Genomic DNA, 17,067 nt, shown 5'->3' on the forward strand with positions numbered 1-17,067 from the left:
AGTGAAAAAATTCTTATGGCCGAACGGTCCTTAAAGCACGGTGTGTGCTAATTGCTTTTGGCAAGCTGAGAATCACCAAGTTGGAAAATGAAATAACATTCATATGCAAAATTAATATTGAACTCTTCAGGCTTGAAAATAACAGAAAGTTACAGCATCACAAAGCAATATTGGACTATACCAAAATGTATTTATATCTTTAAAATTCTACGGTCCAACTGATCCAAAAGAAGAACCAGCAGCTATTTACTAAGCCCTCATTTCCCACTTTAAGCAGCATATGTACATTCTTCATAACCTGCATTCATTCATGTGCATAAATTATCGCACAAGCTAATATATATAGTCGTAACCATGAGGCATTAAGCAATTTTGGCAAGAAAAACTTACTAGGATCATAGATGGTGACAACACCGGTATTAATGAAGTTACAGTCGAAATCTTTACCACCATTTGCTTGATAATAAGCATTCATGGCGTAAGAAGCGTGCGCTCTGATCGTATTGGGCTCGTAGCAAGGGCCACCATCTTGTATAGCTTGACAATCTATTCCTGAACTACACACGAAGTCTATGTTCGACTGCAAAGCTGCATCACTAGCATCTGTCCTTGGCACACACCACTTCTTCCCCACTTCCGGTGCCATAGCAGGCGGCGAAGAAGCCTGAATTCAGAATTTTAAGTCCGTGAATATAAGGTAATAGGCAACATCCACTATATGATTTAAATGTATGAAAAATATACATATTTTTAATAATTACACTTTATGTTATAATAATGTAAAATAAATCTCAAACACAATTCATACGGCCACAACACAAATCAAGAATCGGAAAGATCAAACTATGAGAAAGCGTGGGGAGTTTCTCGGATCAATAATCATTATTGCGATGACAATTGTACCCTTAACACTAGCAGCAAAAAATATATTCAAGGAATATACTAACAGGATATATTCGTCATTTAATACAATTACTGATCTGCTTGATGAAAGAGCAATGCCATTTACTTATTTATCCTGGAGGATTATCTAAATTTTCGAAAATTACCTGTGTATTACGCAGAATGCCCACGTCGTAAACAGGGCTGAAGTCGGGTCGGAACAACCCGAAGTTACGCTCCGAGGTGCTAGGCTTAAGGTCCTCATTGAACAGGGCGAAAAGGTAAGTCTCAAAGGTCCTGTTTGGCATCAATGGCGTTCCGACGCCGGAGTTTACATGCTTCACGAGGTTCACATTGTACGAAATAGCATTCTCCAAACTCACACCTAGTTGATTTGGGTCACCGGCAGAAGGCCACCCAGTTTCCGCCACAACGATATCCACATCAGCATAACCCAACGCCTTCATTGCTGAATACACAGCATCAAGCTGTGCATCTAACATGTTGGTGTAATTCATCCCAGTAGCTTCATCGTAAACCCCATTAGTAGGTTTAAACAGGGCATAATCCAGGGTTTTATCATTGAACCCAAAGAATGGGTATGGACAAATCATGAAGGGTGATTTAGTTTCACGGTGAAATTCCAGCATAGGGGCAAAAATTATCCGATCGTATACGCTTCTGAACCGACCCGAACTGGGAGGTTCAGAGCGGGACAAGATTCCCAATGAATGTGGTGTTGAAACCTGGATATCATTGATTCCAGCTGCTAACAGAGCTCCATGAATCGCTCGCATGGCGGGAACTAGATGAGCGATTAGATTTTTGTCGCCTGTAGACATGACTTCATTTCCAATGCAAATGCGATCAATTCTGGTGTGTGGATAGTACGGAACAACATTTTGTTCGACCCACCATTGTGCACCGGTTGGTTTAGAAATTGATAGAATATCTCCGTTAGGTACAGTGACGGTAACCCAAACGCCGGTATCAGCGAATGCACGGATAATTTCTGGGTTTGCATCGAAGATCTTGATTTTGTTAAGGGTAGTTTGGTCTCTGATGAAAGCGGCGACTTGGGTCGGCGGTGGAAGGTTGTCGGCGAAAGTTCCGTAATTGATTCCGATGAGATAGTCACCGGTGGCGCCGTTACAGATAAGGAGGAAGATAAAGGTGAAGAAACAAAGGTCGGCCATGAAAACTGAATGAAAAGAGAAAATTGTAAACTGTTACTGTGTCCCTGGTGAGTAGGACAAGAGAAGGCACTGCAAAATATGTAACGCAGCCAAAGGGACGTGGTACTAAAACGGCTGAAAACGTGGCTAATTACAGCAATCCCAATACTTTGGGTAAAAACCAAAAGGCAAATTATTATTATTATTATTTTTCTTTTGGGAATTTTGAGAAAAATAAAATTTGATTTTGGATCATAAGGAAACAAACTTGAATTTCGATGATCTCTAGATTGTTATTTAAATTCAATTTAATAAAAAAAGTATTTCTTAAGTTTCATTTGTATGATTTTTTTAATTTTTTAAAATTTAAATTATATAAAAAATAATATACGTCACAATAATTGACAGTTCAATATATTTTAAAAATATATAATATTATGGTCAAAGAAAAACTTCTGTAAATGTGGAAATTCTAAATGTGAAACATAAATTGAGAAGGAGCAAGTAACATTTTAGAAAAACTTTTGGAATAAAACAATCTGTATTTGGCTAATTGTTTCGAAAAGTATTTTTGATAATTGTTTGATTAATTTTTAAAAAAAAAGTGTTTTTGAGTATCGAAGTATGAAAAAATTACAAGTGTCAATGCTTGTTTATTATTAAAATTATTTTACAAATAAAAGTTATTTTAAATATCTATTATGAAAGATTTAATATACGTCATAATAACTAACAATTCAATATATTTAAAAAATATATGATATTATGTTCAAAAAAAGACTTGTTTAAATGTCGAAATCCGAAATGTGAAACATAAATTGAGAAGGAGGAAGTAACATTTTAGAAAAACTTTTGTAATAAAACAGTTTGTGTTTGGCGAATTCTTTCGAAAAGTGTTATTGATAATTGTTTGATTAATTTTTTAAAAAAAGTGTTTTTGAGTATCAAAGTATAAAAAATGAAAAGTATCAATGCTCGTTTATTATTAAAATTATTTTACAAATAAAAGTGATTTTAAATATCTATTATGAAAGATTTAATTAAGATTTTATTTTTATTTAATTAAAATTTAAAAGTAAATAAATATTGGTATCATATTAACATGATGAATTGAATATATTAAAAAGTATAAAGCAAAATAAATTTAAAAATTCACTCCACAATGCATATCTATATTACTATATAGTAGAAGGCTACAAGCACACATATCATTTTACATTAAAGGTTATTTTGGTCATTTAAATATTAAATTATTAAATAAAATTTTCATAATTTATATATTTACAAATTAGGTAAAATATATTATAAAATCTAATAATTAACAACTTAAAATATTATATAAAAAAATTATGGTCAAATAGAAAGTTGAAATGACTCTTCATATTTTATCTGTACTACATAAATTGAGACAAAGAGAGTAAAAATATTTTCAATAATTTAAAAGACATTTTCAATAATTTGTATAATTGCAAATTGTGTTTAAAAAAAATTATAAATCATAATAATTAACGATTTATACTAATGGAAAATATAAAAAAACTATGGTCAAAGGAATTTTTTATTGACTCTCCAAATTCTATTTGTGTCACATAAATTGGGATACAGGAGAAGTAACATGTATTGAATTCGTGACATAATTTTTTTTACAGTCGACGAAAAATTTGATTAACATTTTAAATTTTATATGTGCCACATAAATTATAATAGAGGGAGTAAAGACATTTTGAATAATTTATATGTTGATAAATTACATCGAAAATATTGTAAATTATAATAATTAACAACTTAATTAGTTTTAAAAACTATGATTACAAAAAATATTTGATTAACTTTTGAAATTCTATTTGTGTTATATAAATTTAAATAAAAGAGATAAAATATATTGGACCCATGTTGACACGAGCTTTAATATCTAGTATGAATAACAAGGTTGCTTGAAGAGTAAAAGAAAAATAAGTGTCTTTTTTTTTTACGAGAAATGAATTATATCTACGGCAAAAAATTCAAAATACATAAAAATACAACTGGATAATTGTAACAAGAATATGATATAACTATAATTTTATTTTTATCATTTAAATGTATGCAAGTTCAATGGCGTGATCGTATTAGGCGGATATGAAAATGAAACCTGATACTCATGAGTGATGTCATTCAGAAGAGAGGAAGTTTTATATATTTGGGGTCTATTATTCAAGAAAATGAGGAGATTAACGAGGATGTCATTTATCGAATTAGTGCAAAGTGGATGAAATAGAGGCTCACATCTAGAGTCTTATGTGATAAGAAGGTACCACCAAACTTGAATGCAAGTTTACTGAGTGGTAGTGAGACCAACTATGTTGCATGGGGTGGAGTATTGTTCAATCAAGAACTTTCACGTTTAGAAGTTGAAAGTTGCACAAATGATGGTGTTGTGATGGATGTGTGAATATTCTATGAAAGATAAAATTAGAAATGAGGTTATTCGAGATAAGGCAAGAGTTACTTCAATGGATAAGAAGAAGAAAGCAAAACTGAATGTGAAAAGAACATTCCTGAATGCCCAATGCAGAGATATAAAAAATTGACTACCGATGATTTCAATCAAGGTAAGAGTAGATCAAAAGTCGAAAGAAGTATTGAAAAAAGGTCTTCGTTTTAAAAAGAATGACCTCATTTCCTTTTTAATCTGTTTCAAAAAGAATGACCTTTTTTTTTTGGTAAAACTTTAATTTCAATTTTCCATGTGGCATGTTTAAGGCCACAAGATTAAAGGATATTTTGGTACATTTAAAATAACTTTAATTTAAACCACAAGATGGAAAAGTCTTCTTTATTTTTTTAAACTCTTGCCAAATCAAATTAGGCCATTTTTTTTAAAACGGAGGGAGTATTAAACAAACTCTATTATAGCTAAAGAAAAGTCATATGAAAAGATATAAGTGAAAGAGGATAAATTGCATACAGTTGTTTCAAAAACCAATATAATGTCTAAAATTATACGATATCACTTTCACAAATGAAAATTGAGTTTAAGTTAAAAAGAATGGAATTAAAGTGTAAAAAGAAATCAAGCATGAGAATAACCCAAAGAAAGCCCTGGCCATACAAATATTTTTCTACTTTGTTGCAATTAAACTCAGAATCATTAAAAGATTCTCTCCTTTAAAAATTATGAACAACTCCACAAATTAAGTTTAATGTTAGCAAAAAAAATAATTTTAAATAATTAAATTGTAACAAATAGATGGCGGCCACCTGTTTAAAAAAATCGTTCAAATTATTTAATTAAAATTATGTTAAAGAAAAGGTTATTTTTTGAACTAAAAGTGGATGATTGTCATATAAAATTCTGAAAATTAATCCCCTTGTCATCCATCACTAGGTTCAAAAATGACCTTTTCTTTAACATAATTTTAATTAAATAATTTTAAAAAAAATTTAAACACGTGACGACCATCTATTCGTTACAATTTAATTATTTAAAATTAATTATAAGAATCACATAGGAAATATATGGAAGAAAAGAAACACAATGACCTTGCGCTAGTTTGGACTAGGACTCTTAGCATATTTCTATTAACTAGTTTAGTGTACGTGTTTTTATTTTGCACTTGTATATGCATGTGTATATTGCGTTGATCAAATTTAAAAAAAGTTAATTAAGATAATCATATCAAAATAAGTTAGCATATGTCATGTACATTTATATTTCTCCAATAAAAAATGGTTGAGTTAGAAGTTATGGAGTTATATCTACTTAAACGCGTAGTATCTATAATAAAAATACTAATAATATAAAACAATAACAACATACTTAATATAATTTCACAAATTAAAATTTGGAAAGGGTAGCGTGTATGCAGATTTCACCTCTATCTCAGAGGTTAAAAGTCTATTTTCGTTAGACTCTTGGCTCAAGATAAAACAATCCCAAAAAAAATAATAAAAGTACAAAAAACAACAAATAATATCAAAAACAAGAAATAGTAACATTACAGAAACAATAACAAAACAATACGACAATTTAGGTATAAGGAATCAAAAAATAGTCACAGAAATCGAAGGACAAAAAACTACAAAAGCAATACTATAACTATTTTCACCCAAATAATATTTAATATGGTTTGGTCAAGTGACCTACATATTCAAAGAGCTAATATTAAAAATATAAAAACAATTGAGAGAATAATCTCCCCTAAATGAAACTCTTAACTGCTATTTAATTTTTTGTGAGAGAACAAAAGATTCTCAATTTATAGAAATCCAAAACTTATCCTCTAAAAAAATTAATATGAAAGAATTCTTTTTAATCGGGAAATCTTTTACACCAAAATACCTAAACTTTGAAATAAGAACAAAAAAGTGAGACTCCTAAATCAAATTTTATAACAAAAAAATAAACTACATGGAATTTTTCTTTTGAATTTGATAGGAAAGAGTATGACGTACGGCTATTATTTGGAATTGTATACCATTGGATTTAGTTGTATTCTTCTCCTAGTTGACATTAAATAAATAGTAAGATTTTCTTCTTAGTTTAAATAAGAAAAACTAATAATAAGAGTTTCAATTGATCTAAAAGTCTTAAATTTAGGATAACAATTTCATAAAATAGTTCTCAAATATTAGGATATTAATTTAATAACAATTAGTTTAAAGAAAATAATAAATGATAGTTTTGTCTGTTATAACAAATATCTTAATAAACAAAATCTTCTACCAAATATTTAGGAATTGGCCAATTATTTTAGGACAAATTATTTTATAATTTGTATTGTAGTCTATATTTAATAGCATTAAAATAATATATAATAATTGAAGCAAATAGTGAAAAGACAATTTTATCTAAAACAGGGTCTTTTAATAAAGGAAAAAAAATTCAATCAACATTTAAGGATCTTCGTGCTTTTAATATAGTATAGATTATTAATTAAATTTAATGTGATAGTTATTGTGTTAAATGCCTTCAATAAAAGAAGAGAAAGAGACACATAAATAGATAGATGTTATGCTATTATAAAGAAGCAATTACGGGGAACGGTAAAGTTCATTAATCGAATTTAGAGATTTCACGTCCACAGATAGTTATTTATTGTTTATAGGAAGATAAAATTTAATTTTGTTGGACAAAAATATTATAGGAGTAACATTTAAGTGTTGGGTAAAAATGTCGTTCAATATTTGATGGTCCTTTCGACAATTCAACTTTTATCTTTTTGATTTTCACTTTTAAAATAGTATATATAGATTAAGATTTAAATACTTATTTATTTTCAGATTTAGACATTTTAATTTTAATGAAAATAAATGAGGCCTTAGAAGTTTAAAGCGACTTTTTACAATCGGTTTGGCCAAATTTTTTGGAGGTCAATAGTGTTTATTTTTAAAAGAGGAAAAAATATTTTTCAAAATCTAACAAAATATAGCTTTTTCCCAAAAGTATTTTTTTTTTTGAAAAACACTTATAAGAAAAATACACACTTAGAATTACTTTTAAAAAATTTGGCCAAATATTAATTGTTGCTCAAAAGTAGTGTTTTTCACAAAAAATACTTTTTGAAAAGCGTTCTTTCAAAAATAATTAAATTTAGAAGTTTGGTCAAACTGTTAATTTGTTACCAACATAAGTTTTAGTGGAATTGGGAGAGGTCTCAGATTTGAATCTGTCACAATTCAAATTGGGCCGTGAGTGGAACCAACACAATCCCTCCAGTGGGAGAATCAAATCTACACCCCAACTAGCAACCTAACACAACAGTAAGCAAAGTAAAGAGGCGGAGACAACTTTTAAATAAGTTTTACCTTGAGTTCCCATAAACTCATGAAGTAAGATCAAGCATAGTCATAATAAAATCAAACATACAGAAGTCAACCCCCCCTAAAATCTGAATGTCATTGTATCAAAATTACTAACAAAGGTCTAATATATGAGGATGCAATCCCGAAATCAATAAACATAAAAACATCTGGAAAATAGTCTAAAGTCCGAAAAGATGGACTAAGAACTCAAGAATGGATCCACGACAGCCTGAAAAATCTGGCTCACCCTTGAATCCGTACAATCACTGGTTTCCTAACTGAGGTCTGTCATCAGCCGCTTGAAAATTCCCTGTATTCAACAAGAAAAAAAGCAAGTGCAGTATCAGTACACATAAACAACAGTGTACTGATAGGATCACGCAGTCAATCCAGTCAGTGAAACATATGCAAGCAACTATAATATAGTAAAGACAGACATCTATGAAATACATTACCAATTAACAATTCATAATCATTATTCAGTTCACAATGTCAATTTCAAAAACAGTCAACAAAAGTCCTTTCAAACTATTAGTTTGTGTTGAAACGTGACTCCTGATCCCATATATATATATATATATATATAGGGGGAAACGTGACACCCAATCCAATATATATATATATATGGATCAGAATGTGACATTCAATCCAATACATATATGTGTCCGAACGTGACACTCAATCCCACATGCAATTCACAGTCACAAACACAACCACAGTACCAACGAAAAGTTCACATACTTGCATATTCAAGTAGCAGGTTCATTGCATGTGATCACATTAGTCATTTCACCAAGTTCATTACATCTTTTCTAGTCGCATACACGCAGGCACTACTATCAATCACAGTAATAAGCACATGTAGCACATAAAAGAATGTAAAACCATCACCTACCTCAAAACCAAGCCTTGAAAACTCTAAACAACTTAAGCTTTCCCTTTCTGAAGTCTATTGACTTGTTCTTGGTCTAAAATTAAATAATAAATACACAAATCAATGGATTATTGGCCTATAATATTCAAGTTACATCAAAATCCTAACCTTGGCCGCTTTCATGATCCTATTACCCATCTAGGGCTATTTTCCACAATTAAATTCAGGCCAAGAACCCTCCCCTAAGATATCTACCATGAATTCTAGGTTCTAAGAATCAAATTACGAATTAGAGGAATAATTAACTTACCTTTGGTGTAACAATGAGTGGAAAAATGAAAGGAATAGCCCTAGTTTTTCCTTTTGCTCTCCAAAAATGAGATTGCAGAAAATAGTGTTTTTGAGACTTTTTCCGTTTAAAACCGCTTCTGTCGCACGATGGTGCCACTTACCCCACCATAGCAGGAATAATCCCGTCGCGGTGGATTGCACGAGATAAAAACTCGAGATTTGTGTCCCAAGCTCTCATTTTGTAACATGCCTTCAAACCATGATGTTCTTAAATTAATTCTTTAGGCCAAGATCAATTACAAAAGTTCTACTCACCTGAATTCAATTTTGTAAATCCGTGCTGGCTCCTTAGTATCTTGGCTATCAATTCGAACTACCAAACTTGATAAATACTATAATACTCCCTAAAACGTTATATGTGGTATTTTAATTTTCGATGAAAATGATGTTGCTTCTGTGTTTTGGGCATATTTTTTATAAAATAGTCCAAATTAGGTGATTCAAATTTTTAAATAACCCCAATGGTATTACCTACAACTTTCATGAAAACCATATCTTAAGATTCAGAAGATACGTAGGTCAAATATATTAATTTTTGCAAGACATGTTGTTGTGACGAAATGGAGTGTTTGTAGAAGAAAAACCATATCTCACGGTAGGATGTTCCAAATTGATTGATTCTTGAATGACATAAAAGTATACTTCTACTCTTCTAGATCTACAATTCATATGACACACTAAATCATAATTAGAAAGTTATCTTGTTCAAACACAGCTTCGAAAAAGGATATTCCGTTAACAGAAGGTTCATCTCACCAATCATGGAAAGATCTAGATCCATTTGACATCACCCATGAAATCAATAGTCCTCCATTTGACATCATCCATGAGATCACAATTCTCCATTGAATTTTCAAGATCATCCTTTGTAATTATTTTTATTTATTGTTAGGTCCCTCCTCCACACCTATAAACACCCGCCTTATATCCTCATTTCATTCATCAAGCTTTCTCAAGCAATTCTTCTCTCTATACACTTATTACCCATTATCAAATATAGGTTTAGTTTTTAGTAGTGTATAAATACTATTTCGGTTATTCTTATACTCCGGGTGGTACACAAAATGCTCTGACGAGGAAAAAAGGCTAGGGGTTCAAGAGTGGTTATTGAGTTCTTCAATACGAGTAAAACTTTGAATTCCAGGTATGTAAGGCTATTCATTCCATTAGATTGTTCGTCCAAGCGCCAAATATTTAAATTCATTTTAATTGAGTTATAGTTGAGTTTTACCCAAATCTTAAATTTTAAATGAATTAATTCTTCTTCTATTGAGTTAGATATATTTATACATTGAGATTATTATTATTTTTATCTCTCATATTATTGGAATTATTGTTTATGACTACTTTCCCATGAACTCTAATTGATTTGATATTCATGAATATTTTTATACGTGTTTTGAGTAAAGATGTTGGCTTTTAATATTTATTGACAAAAAGAGTGATTTGAATTTATACTATATATGTATTTTATTGAGTTTTGAAAAAGCAAAAGAATTGAGTTTAAATGAATTCGAGTAAATGATGTTTTGATGAGATGTAAATAATGTTTTGAAGTGTAATGATTGATGAAGAGGTAATAAGATGAGTTTGATATTTTTTCAATAAGATTAGATGATGATGTTAATATGAGCACATATTTTGGGAGTAATATTGAGCACCGAGTTGGGTAAGAGTTTAATTGACTTAAATTCCAAAACTACGTAGCCAGCGTAGGATGGAGGCGATACCTCTTAAGTCCCAAAAAGAGAACTTCGATGATTGAATTCAAGATGGTGATGTCCTTTACCCTGGCAAGGTATTGGATGGATGTGGCAACGACATCGCTTTGTTGTATCATCACTAGCTCATAAGTGATAGTTGTGGATTAGAGAAACTCTCAATTGAGTAAGCATTGATTATTATTATTATTATTATTTTTAAACTTGCATTACATATTGATGTTGAGTTCTGAGCCAAGTCTTTCTGAGAGGAGTTTCTTGATATCTGCCCTTACTTTCCTTCCATTTTTCATACTCTACATTCCATGTACTGACGTAATTCGACCTGCATCATTTTATCATGCAGATACAGGTGTTAGAAATCCTCAACAGGCGCATCGTTAAAGATCATTACTTTCAACTATTTGGTGAGTCCTTCTTGTATTCGGAGGAACTCGTTATCCTTTTATTATTGTTGAGTATTATGTTTCTTTTGAAGTAGCCATGTACATGTCATTGACACCGTCTAATAGTGTTAGAGGCTTCATAGATAGAGTTTGATGATGTAATTGAAGTAGTTCTTCTTTGAAACTACTTCTTCTAACAATTATTTCTTTTATTTGATGTTGATGATGGCGATCCCACATAAATATTCTTATTTTCACTTAAGTCTTCCGTTGATGAACGAATGAGTGATGAGATCAAGTGGTTCTCTCAGAGGACAGAGATGATTTCTGAGTGCCGACCACGCCTAGGATACCCTTTCGAGGCTTGACAAATACATCATCCATCCATTATTGGATTACCCCAAACCTCATATGACTCAGATTTCGTCCAAGTCTAGCCTAGACTCAAATTTTTTAAGTTACTACTCAGAAGTTTTCTGGTCCAATTTTCTTCTCCATTGGCTTATCCATAATGATGAAAACAAGTCGTTACATAACCTCTTGAAAATAGAAAAAGATTATGTATTGACTCTTATGGTTATTTTGTAATTTTAGCTTATTTTTTCCGTTAGACCCTTCCCATAATTTTTGTTAACTATTTGTGATTTCTAGAGATGAGCGACATGATATACGCAATGATCAGACGCAATTTATCAAAGTTTTTCAGCTTTGGGAGTTTGAAACTTGAAAGTTTGACCGAAGATAATATTTGGGGTTGACAAGGCTGAATGCTACTTTTAAAAATTTTCATTAGGTTCGAAGAATGTTTATAACTTAGTCAAAGGTTTGGCATGATTTTGAGGTGTTTAGGGTGTTTTGGAACATTTAGTGGAATTATAGTATTTCTTAAGTTTGGAGTTGACTACGGTCAATATTTGTTCAAGACAATCTAAAAGTGGTGATTTGATGATTTCAACAAGTAGGAAATGTATTAAATGATCAATTTATACTATTGATTTGCATTTGAAAGGTTCTGAATAAATTATGAGGATCTATTGCGTGAGTTTTATGTTTCTAAGATTGCTGATCTGTTGTCATCTGGTGTATGCTCGTAATGTTCACAATTGTGATATCTAATATTTTATGTAATTCTCGTCATTATGAGGATTGATGATAAGGTCTTATTTCTGAGAGAAATCTCACAATTGGGATGTTTTGGTTTGCAATTGCGAGAATAAAAGGGTGATTTGAGAGCACTTCGAGAGTTCACAATTGCGAAGTCGGGTTGGATAGTTTGGAATTGCAAGGGGCAATTCGCAATTAACTGGGAGTATTTGATTTTATTTGCTAAAACTCAATCTTGGAGCTACTTCAAGATTTCATTATTCCTTATTGGTATTCCTCCACTCATTCATTGATCATTTCATCCTTTAAATTGTCCATGAGCATGAAAATTGGGGATTTGGGGACTAAAGTTATCAAATCATATTTTGATAATTTGAGGGTTGATTTTTCGATTTTGATAAAAATTCAAATTTGAGTTCTTTACCTATGGTTAAATTGATTTTCAAAGAAAGTTTCAGTTTTGACCTCGGGGACTCAGAGTTGAATTTTTGAACCCATTTTTTGGATTCAGACATTTATATATATATTGCAATTTGAATATCGATGGACTCGTGTGCTCACATAGAATGAGATTTTGATAGTTTTAGGTGCTTTCTAAGACCGTTTGAAAGGAAAAAGAGATTATGTGAAGAATTGTCGCGGGTTGCTCGACATTCTAGGTTGATTATGACTTATTCTTTTAAATTTGATTGGGATAATGACTTGTTGTATAAAGCATGTTGTTATGAATTAGATGTATCAACAGGACGAAGAATTATGGAGTTGAATTGATATCATGAAAGCTAGATTGAGACTTAACTAATAGATGCTATATGACTTGAAAAATGTATTTTTTGTGTATTGTTTTGTTTTTCTTGTATTACATCGAATCTTCATGAGTTAATGACCTATAATATTGTCCTTGAAAAGTCATGTTATTGGCCTATGGATACATGTTTGGAAGGAATCTTTTCATTTGAGAAAGTACTAGTGTAAAAGGATTGTTTTGAAAGAAATCTTGTTATTAGAAAAAGTATTAGCCTAAGAGTTCCTAGCCTAAAGGCATGATTTTGAAAATAATCTGTTGAGGATGACTTACTTGCCTAAAGGCTTCGTATTTTAAAAGCAATCTGCTTAGTCAATGAGATGTGGTAAAAGGACATTGTTTTGAAAGAAACTATTTTAGTTGAAGAGGCTTGTAGACTATGATATTGCGGTGAGAAATATATTTATATATATCCTTGTTGTATTTGAAATATTCTTATTTGCTACGATCATGTATACAAAGTTATTCTCATGAATCACAGGGTGGGCACTATGAAAGCAATAGTTGATAAACATGTATATTCATTTTGTGATATATAATGAAATCATTAAAATCCCTTAAATAAATAAACATACAAAATATTATATATATTATTTTTTTATTACAATTACCACATTTTAAAATAACGTTATTCAACAAACAACAAGTTAGCATGACGATTTAGTCAAGCTTTTATGCGACAATTAAACGACAAAAATCAACATAATCATTAACAGTATAAACGGTTAATGCGCGTACCATAACTAATTTTTCGTTCCAATTTTTCGTATTTTAAATTAGGTGACGACATAAATGATTCCAAAAACAATTAGAACTTCACTTAGTAAATATTTGTCTCTACAATTTTCATTATACGGCAAATATAATAAATAAAAGGAGCCAATGTATGGTCATTCTTCCCCATATGCAAGTAGTAATAACAATCTCTATTTTAGCTCCTGTTTTCTCATAGATTTTGAAATAAAATTTAAAATTTTGAGATTTAAAGTAGTAATTATAAAATTAAAAAGTGTATTTGAACATGCATTTTACTTGATTTTCTTTTTTGATATTTTATGAGTGAATGTGTCAAAAATTCAAATTATGATTTGAACTAGTTTTTGAAACTTGAAATATTTTGAAACAAATTTTTAAAATTTGATTCAAAATCTATGATCAACACTAACTTAATTGTTACTCCTTGATCTTCTTAATCTTTAAATAAAGTTTTCAAAAGGAAGTAAATTTTAAAAAATAAATAGTGAGGGATCACTTACACATTTAAATAGAGTCTATTAATTAATTATTTGGATAAAAGCAAAAAATAACAATTGTTGTAAATCAAGCTCATAACAATATAAGTATAAACAGAAGAAAACAAGAAATGTAAATGAAGAAGAGAATTTTTCTTCTATTCAAGTCACACTTACAATGGTGAATGATATCTCTATTTATACGTTAAGATCTCATCCCAAAGGTCATCAAATGCCCAATCTAGTAGATATATTGTTCTAAAAAGATTCATATCACCTTGAAAATATATATACATGAATTTGCTAGTTCATGAATAAATCAAATGCACAATTCACTATTCAATGGATTTATAACACTCCCCTTGGATGTCCATAGATAATGTGCCTCGTTAAAACATTACTAGGAAAAATCCAATGAAAAAAAACCTAATGAAGAAAAAAGAGTTCACACATCTCATAATATGCTTTAAGTGTTGCCTCATTAAAAATCTTATCAGAAAAACCCAATTGAGATAAAACCATGGTTAAGGAAAAGAGTACAACACTTATTTCACTCCCCCTGATGAAAGCTTCATTTGATATCTCAGAGACGGCGTATTCTAATCGTATGTCTTAACTTCTTAAATGTTGATGTAGGCAATGCCTTAGTGAATAAATCGGCAAGATTATCACTTGAACGGATCTGTTGAACTTCTATCTCACCATTTTGTTGAAGATCATGTGTGGAGAAGAACTTTGATGAAATGTACTTTGTCTAGTCTCCTTTGATGTATCCTCTTTCAATTGAGTTATATATGTTGTCTTATCTTCGTACATGGTGATTGAAATATCCCTTTTTAAAAAAAAAATCACACATTTCCTGAATATGGTTGGTCATTGATCTCAACCAAACACACTCTCGACTTGCTTTATGGATGACCATTATTTCTGCATGATTTAAAAAAATGGCTACTAACGTTTGCTTCATTGATCGCCAAGATATTATTGTTTCTCTACATGTAAACAAATATCCCATTTGAAATTGAGTTTTATGTGTATCGGATAAATACCTTGCATCTGCATAACCAATCAATTTTGACTTGAATTCATTGAAATAGAATAAACCCATGTCCATGCCCGAAGATATCTAAGTATGTGTTTAACGCCTTTCCAATATTTAAGTATGATTCACACCATTTACATGTGCTAATTAAGCAATTAGGCTTAGTGGGAACATAGCCAATAAATTTGCAGTTTAATTTACTCTATCCACGTGAGATATGATTTGGAATATTTTTATTTTTTTTAAGTAGGTGGGATGTGTAACTAGAAAAGGATGAAAACTATGACAAGAAATAAATTAAGAGTATCCATGCAAAATTCAAATTGAATTTTGTGCGAAATAATAGCAGAAAATGAAAAAAAAATAATCTAAAACCAAAGACGAACAATAACAACAATGTAAGGAGAGACTTTTTTTAAAACTCTTTATTAGCTTGAACAAGTGTTTCTATATAAGCACAGTACTAGTCTTCCTTTCCACCACCAATGAGAAGGAATCTATCAAAAAAGAACTTAGCTCGAAATTTTTTAATTTTCCTCCATTTCACTTTTATGCCAACACTCAATTCTTAACTCCAATAATATTTTAAATTATTAGATTTTAAATTAATAGTTTGTACATACTCAATGAATTTTTAAGACAAATATAAAAGTTGAACTAAAACTGTTGAATTTGATCTAACGGTAGCCATGCTACTCTAGTTCCTCCATGGCAAATACATAAAGAATTTCGCAAAAAGTGAGATATCAATTTAAGGCGCATATTCTATAACTCTTTACTATGGCACATGTTGCTTGGATTCTTCAAAATTGTTAAAGTCATTTAGTTCTGAGAATCAAAATCAAAACACAGATATAACAATATTTTGGAAGATACTGGGGACATAGACTACTAGTTATCTTTCATTTTCCCTAAATATTTTCCTCTTCCTAATTTTCCTTAATTAATACTTGCGATGCAGTGTCCAAAATTGTCTTCAATCACTTTCCCAAACGTAATTATTATTTCTACAATGTGTGATTTTTAAAATAGTTATCTCAAATTATTTGTTATTTTTAAAAAAAATTAAATTAAAATTATTTCATTTTTTCTTGAATAGTTATTATTCTTGAAGACCCTATAAATAACTCAATTATGAGCGGTGCTATCATTATTCAAATATTAATAAAGGATAAAATAGTTAAAAGCCCTTCATAATTAAGTTTTTTCTTTAAAAAAACGTATAAAAGAAAATCAAGACAAATAATCTACAATGAAGGTTTATATACAAATGTTAAATACAAAATTAATAACAACAACAATAATAATAATAGAAAGTAAATTAAAGAGATTGATGCAAGGTGTACCAAATTTTTGATTCGATTCTAAAATAAAACCCTTCATTATTATAAATAAAGATTGATGCATGCAAAATTAAGAACATATCTCCAAGATTAGCAAATTAATTGAACATTTTATTGCAAGTAGGATAAATTAAGAGAATGTTGATTATTAATTTACCATATCTTTGTGGTTAGAAGTGCTTCTATTTTTCCTAATATGGACTTCAACTGTCCAGCCATTAGGTAAGATGAAATCCTAAGCATTAATCTTCTAACTTGTGCGTAGTTTTTTCTATAATTTTCCTCTAATTGGTTCTTGTTGGGGATTAGTATCACTTCTATGAACTCCTTTAGGGTTAGTTCTTCTTTCCACCAATGAATTATTAATA

The 17,067-nt window shown here is 30.2% G+C and overlaps 1 protein-coding gene across 1 annotated transcript; it reads right to left on the reverse strand.

The window, feature by feature from the left end:
- Positions 1–111: 111 nt before the first annotated feature.
- Positions 112–2,221, reverse strand: LOC129900992 (glucan endo-1,3-beta-glucosidase-like). Its single transcript, XM_055976094.1, has 3 exons — positions 1,050–2,221; positions 391–664; positions 112–298 (listed from the first exon to the last, which is right to left on the reverse strand). Exons 1-3 carry the CDS (start codon positions 2,076–2,078, stop codon positions 270–272), a joined length of 1,332 nt encoding a protein of 443 aa, XP_055832069.1. The 5' UTR covers positions 2,079–2,221; the 3' UTR covers positions 112–269.
- Between the last annotated feature and the right edge of the window lie 14,846 nt (positions 2,222–17,067).

Source organism: Solanum dulcamara, chromosome 8, assembly GCF_947179165.1.
Source record: "Solanum dulcamara chromosome 8, daSolDulc1.2, whole genome shotgun sequence".
Classification (NCBI taxonomy): Eukaryota; Viridiplantae; Streptophyta; class Magnoliopsida; order Solanales; family Solanaceae; genus Solanum; species Solanum dulcamara.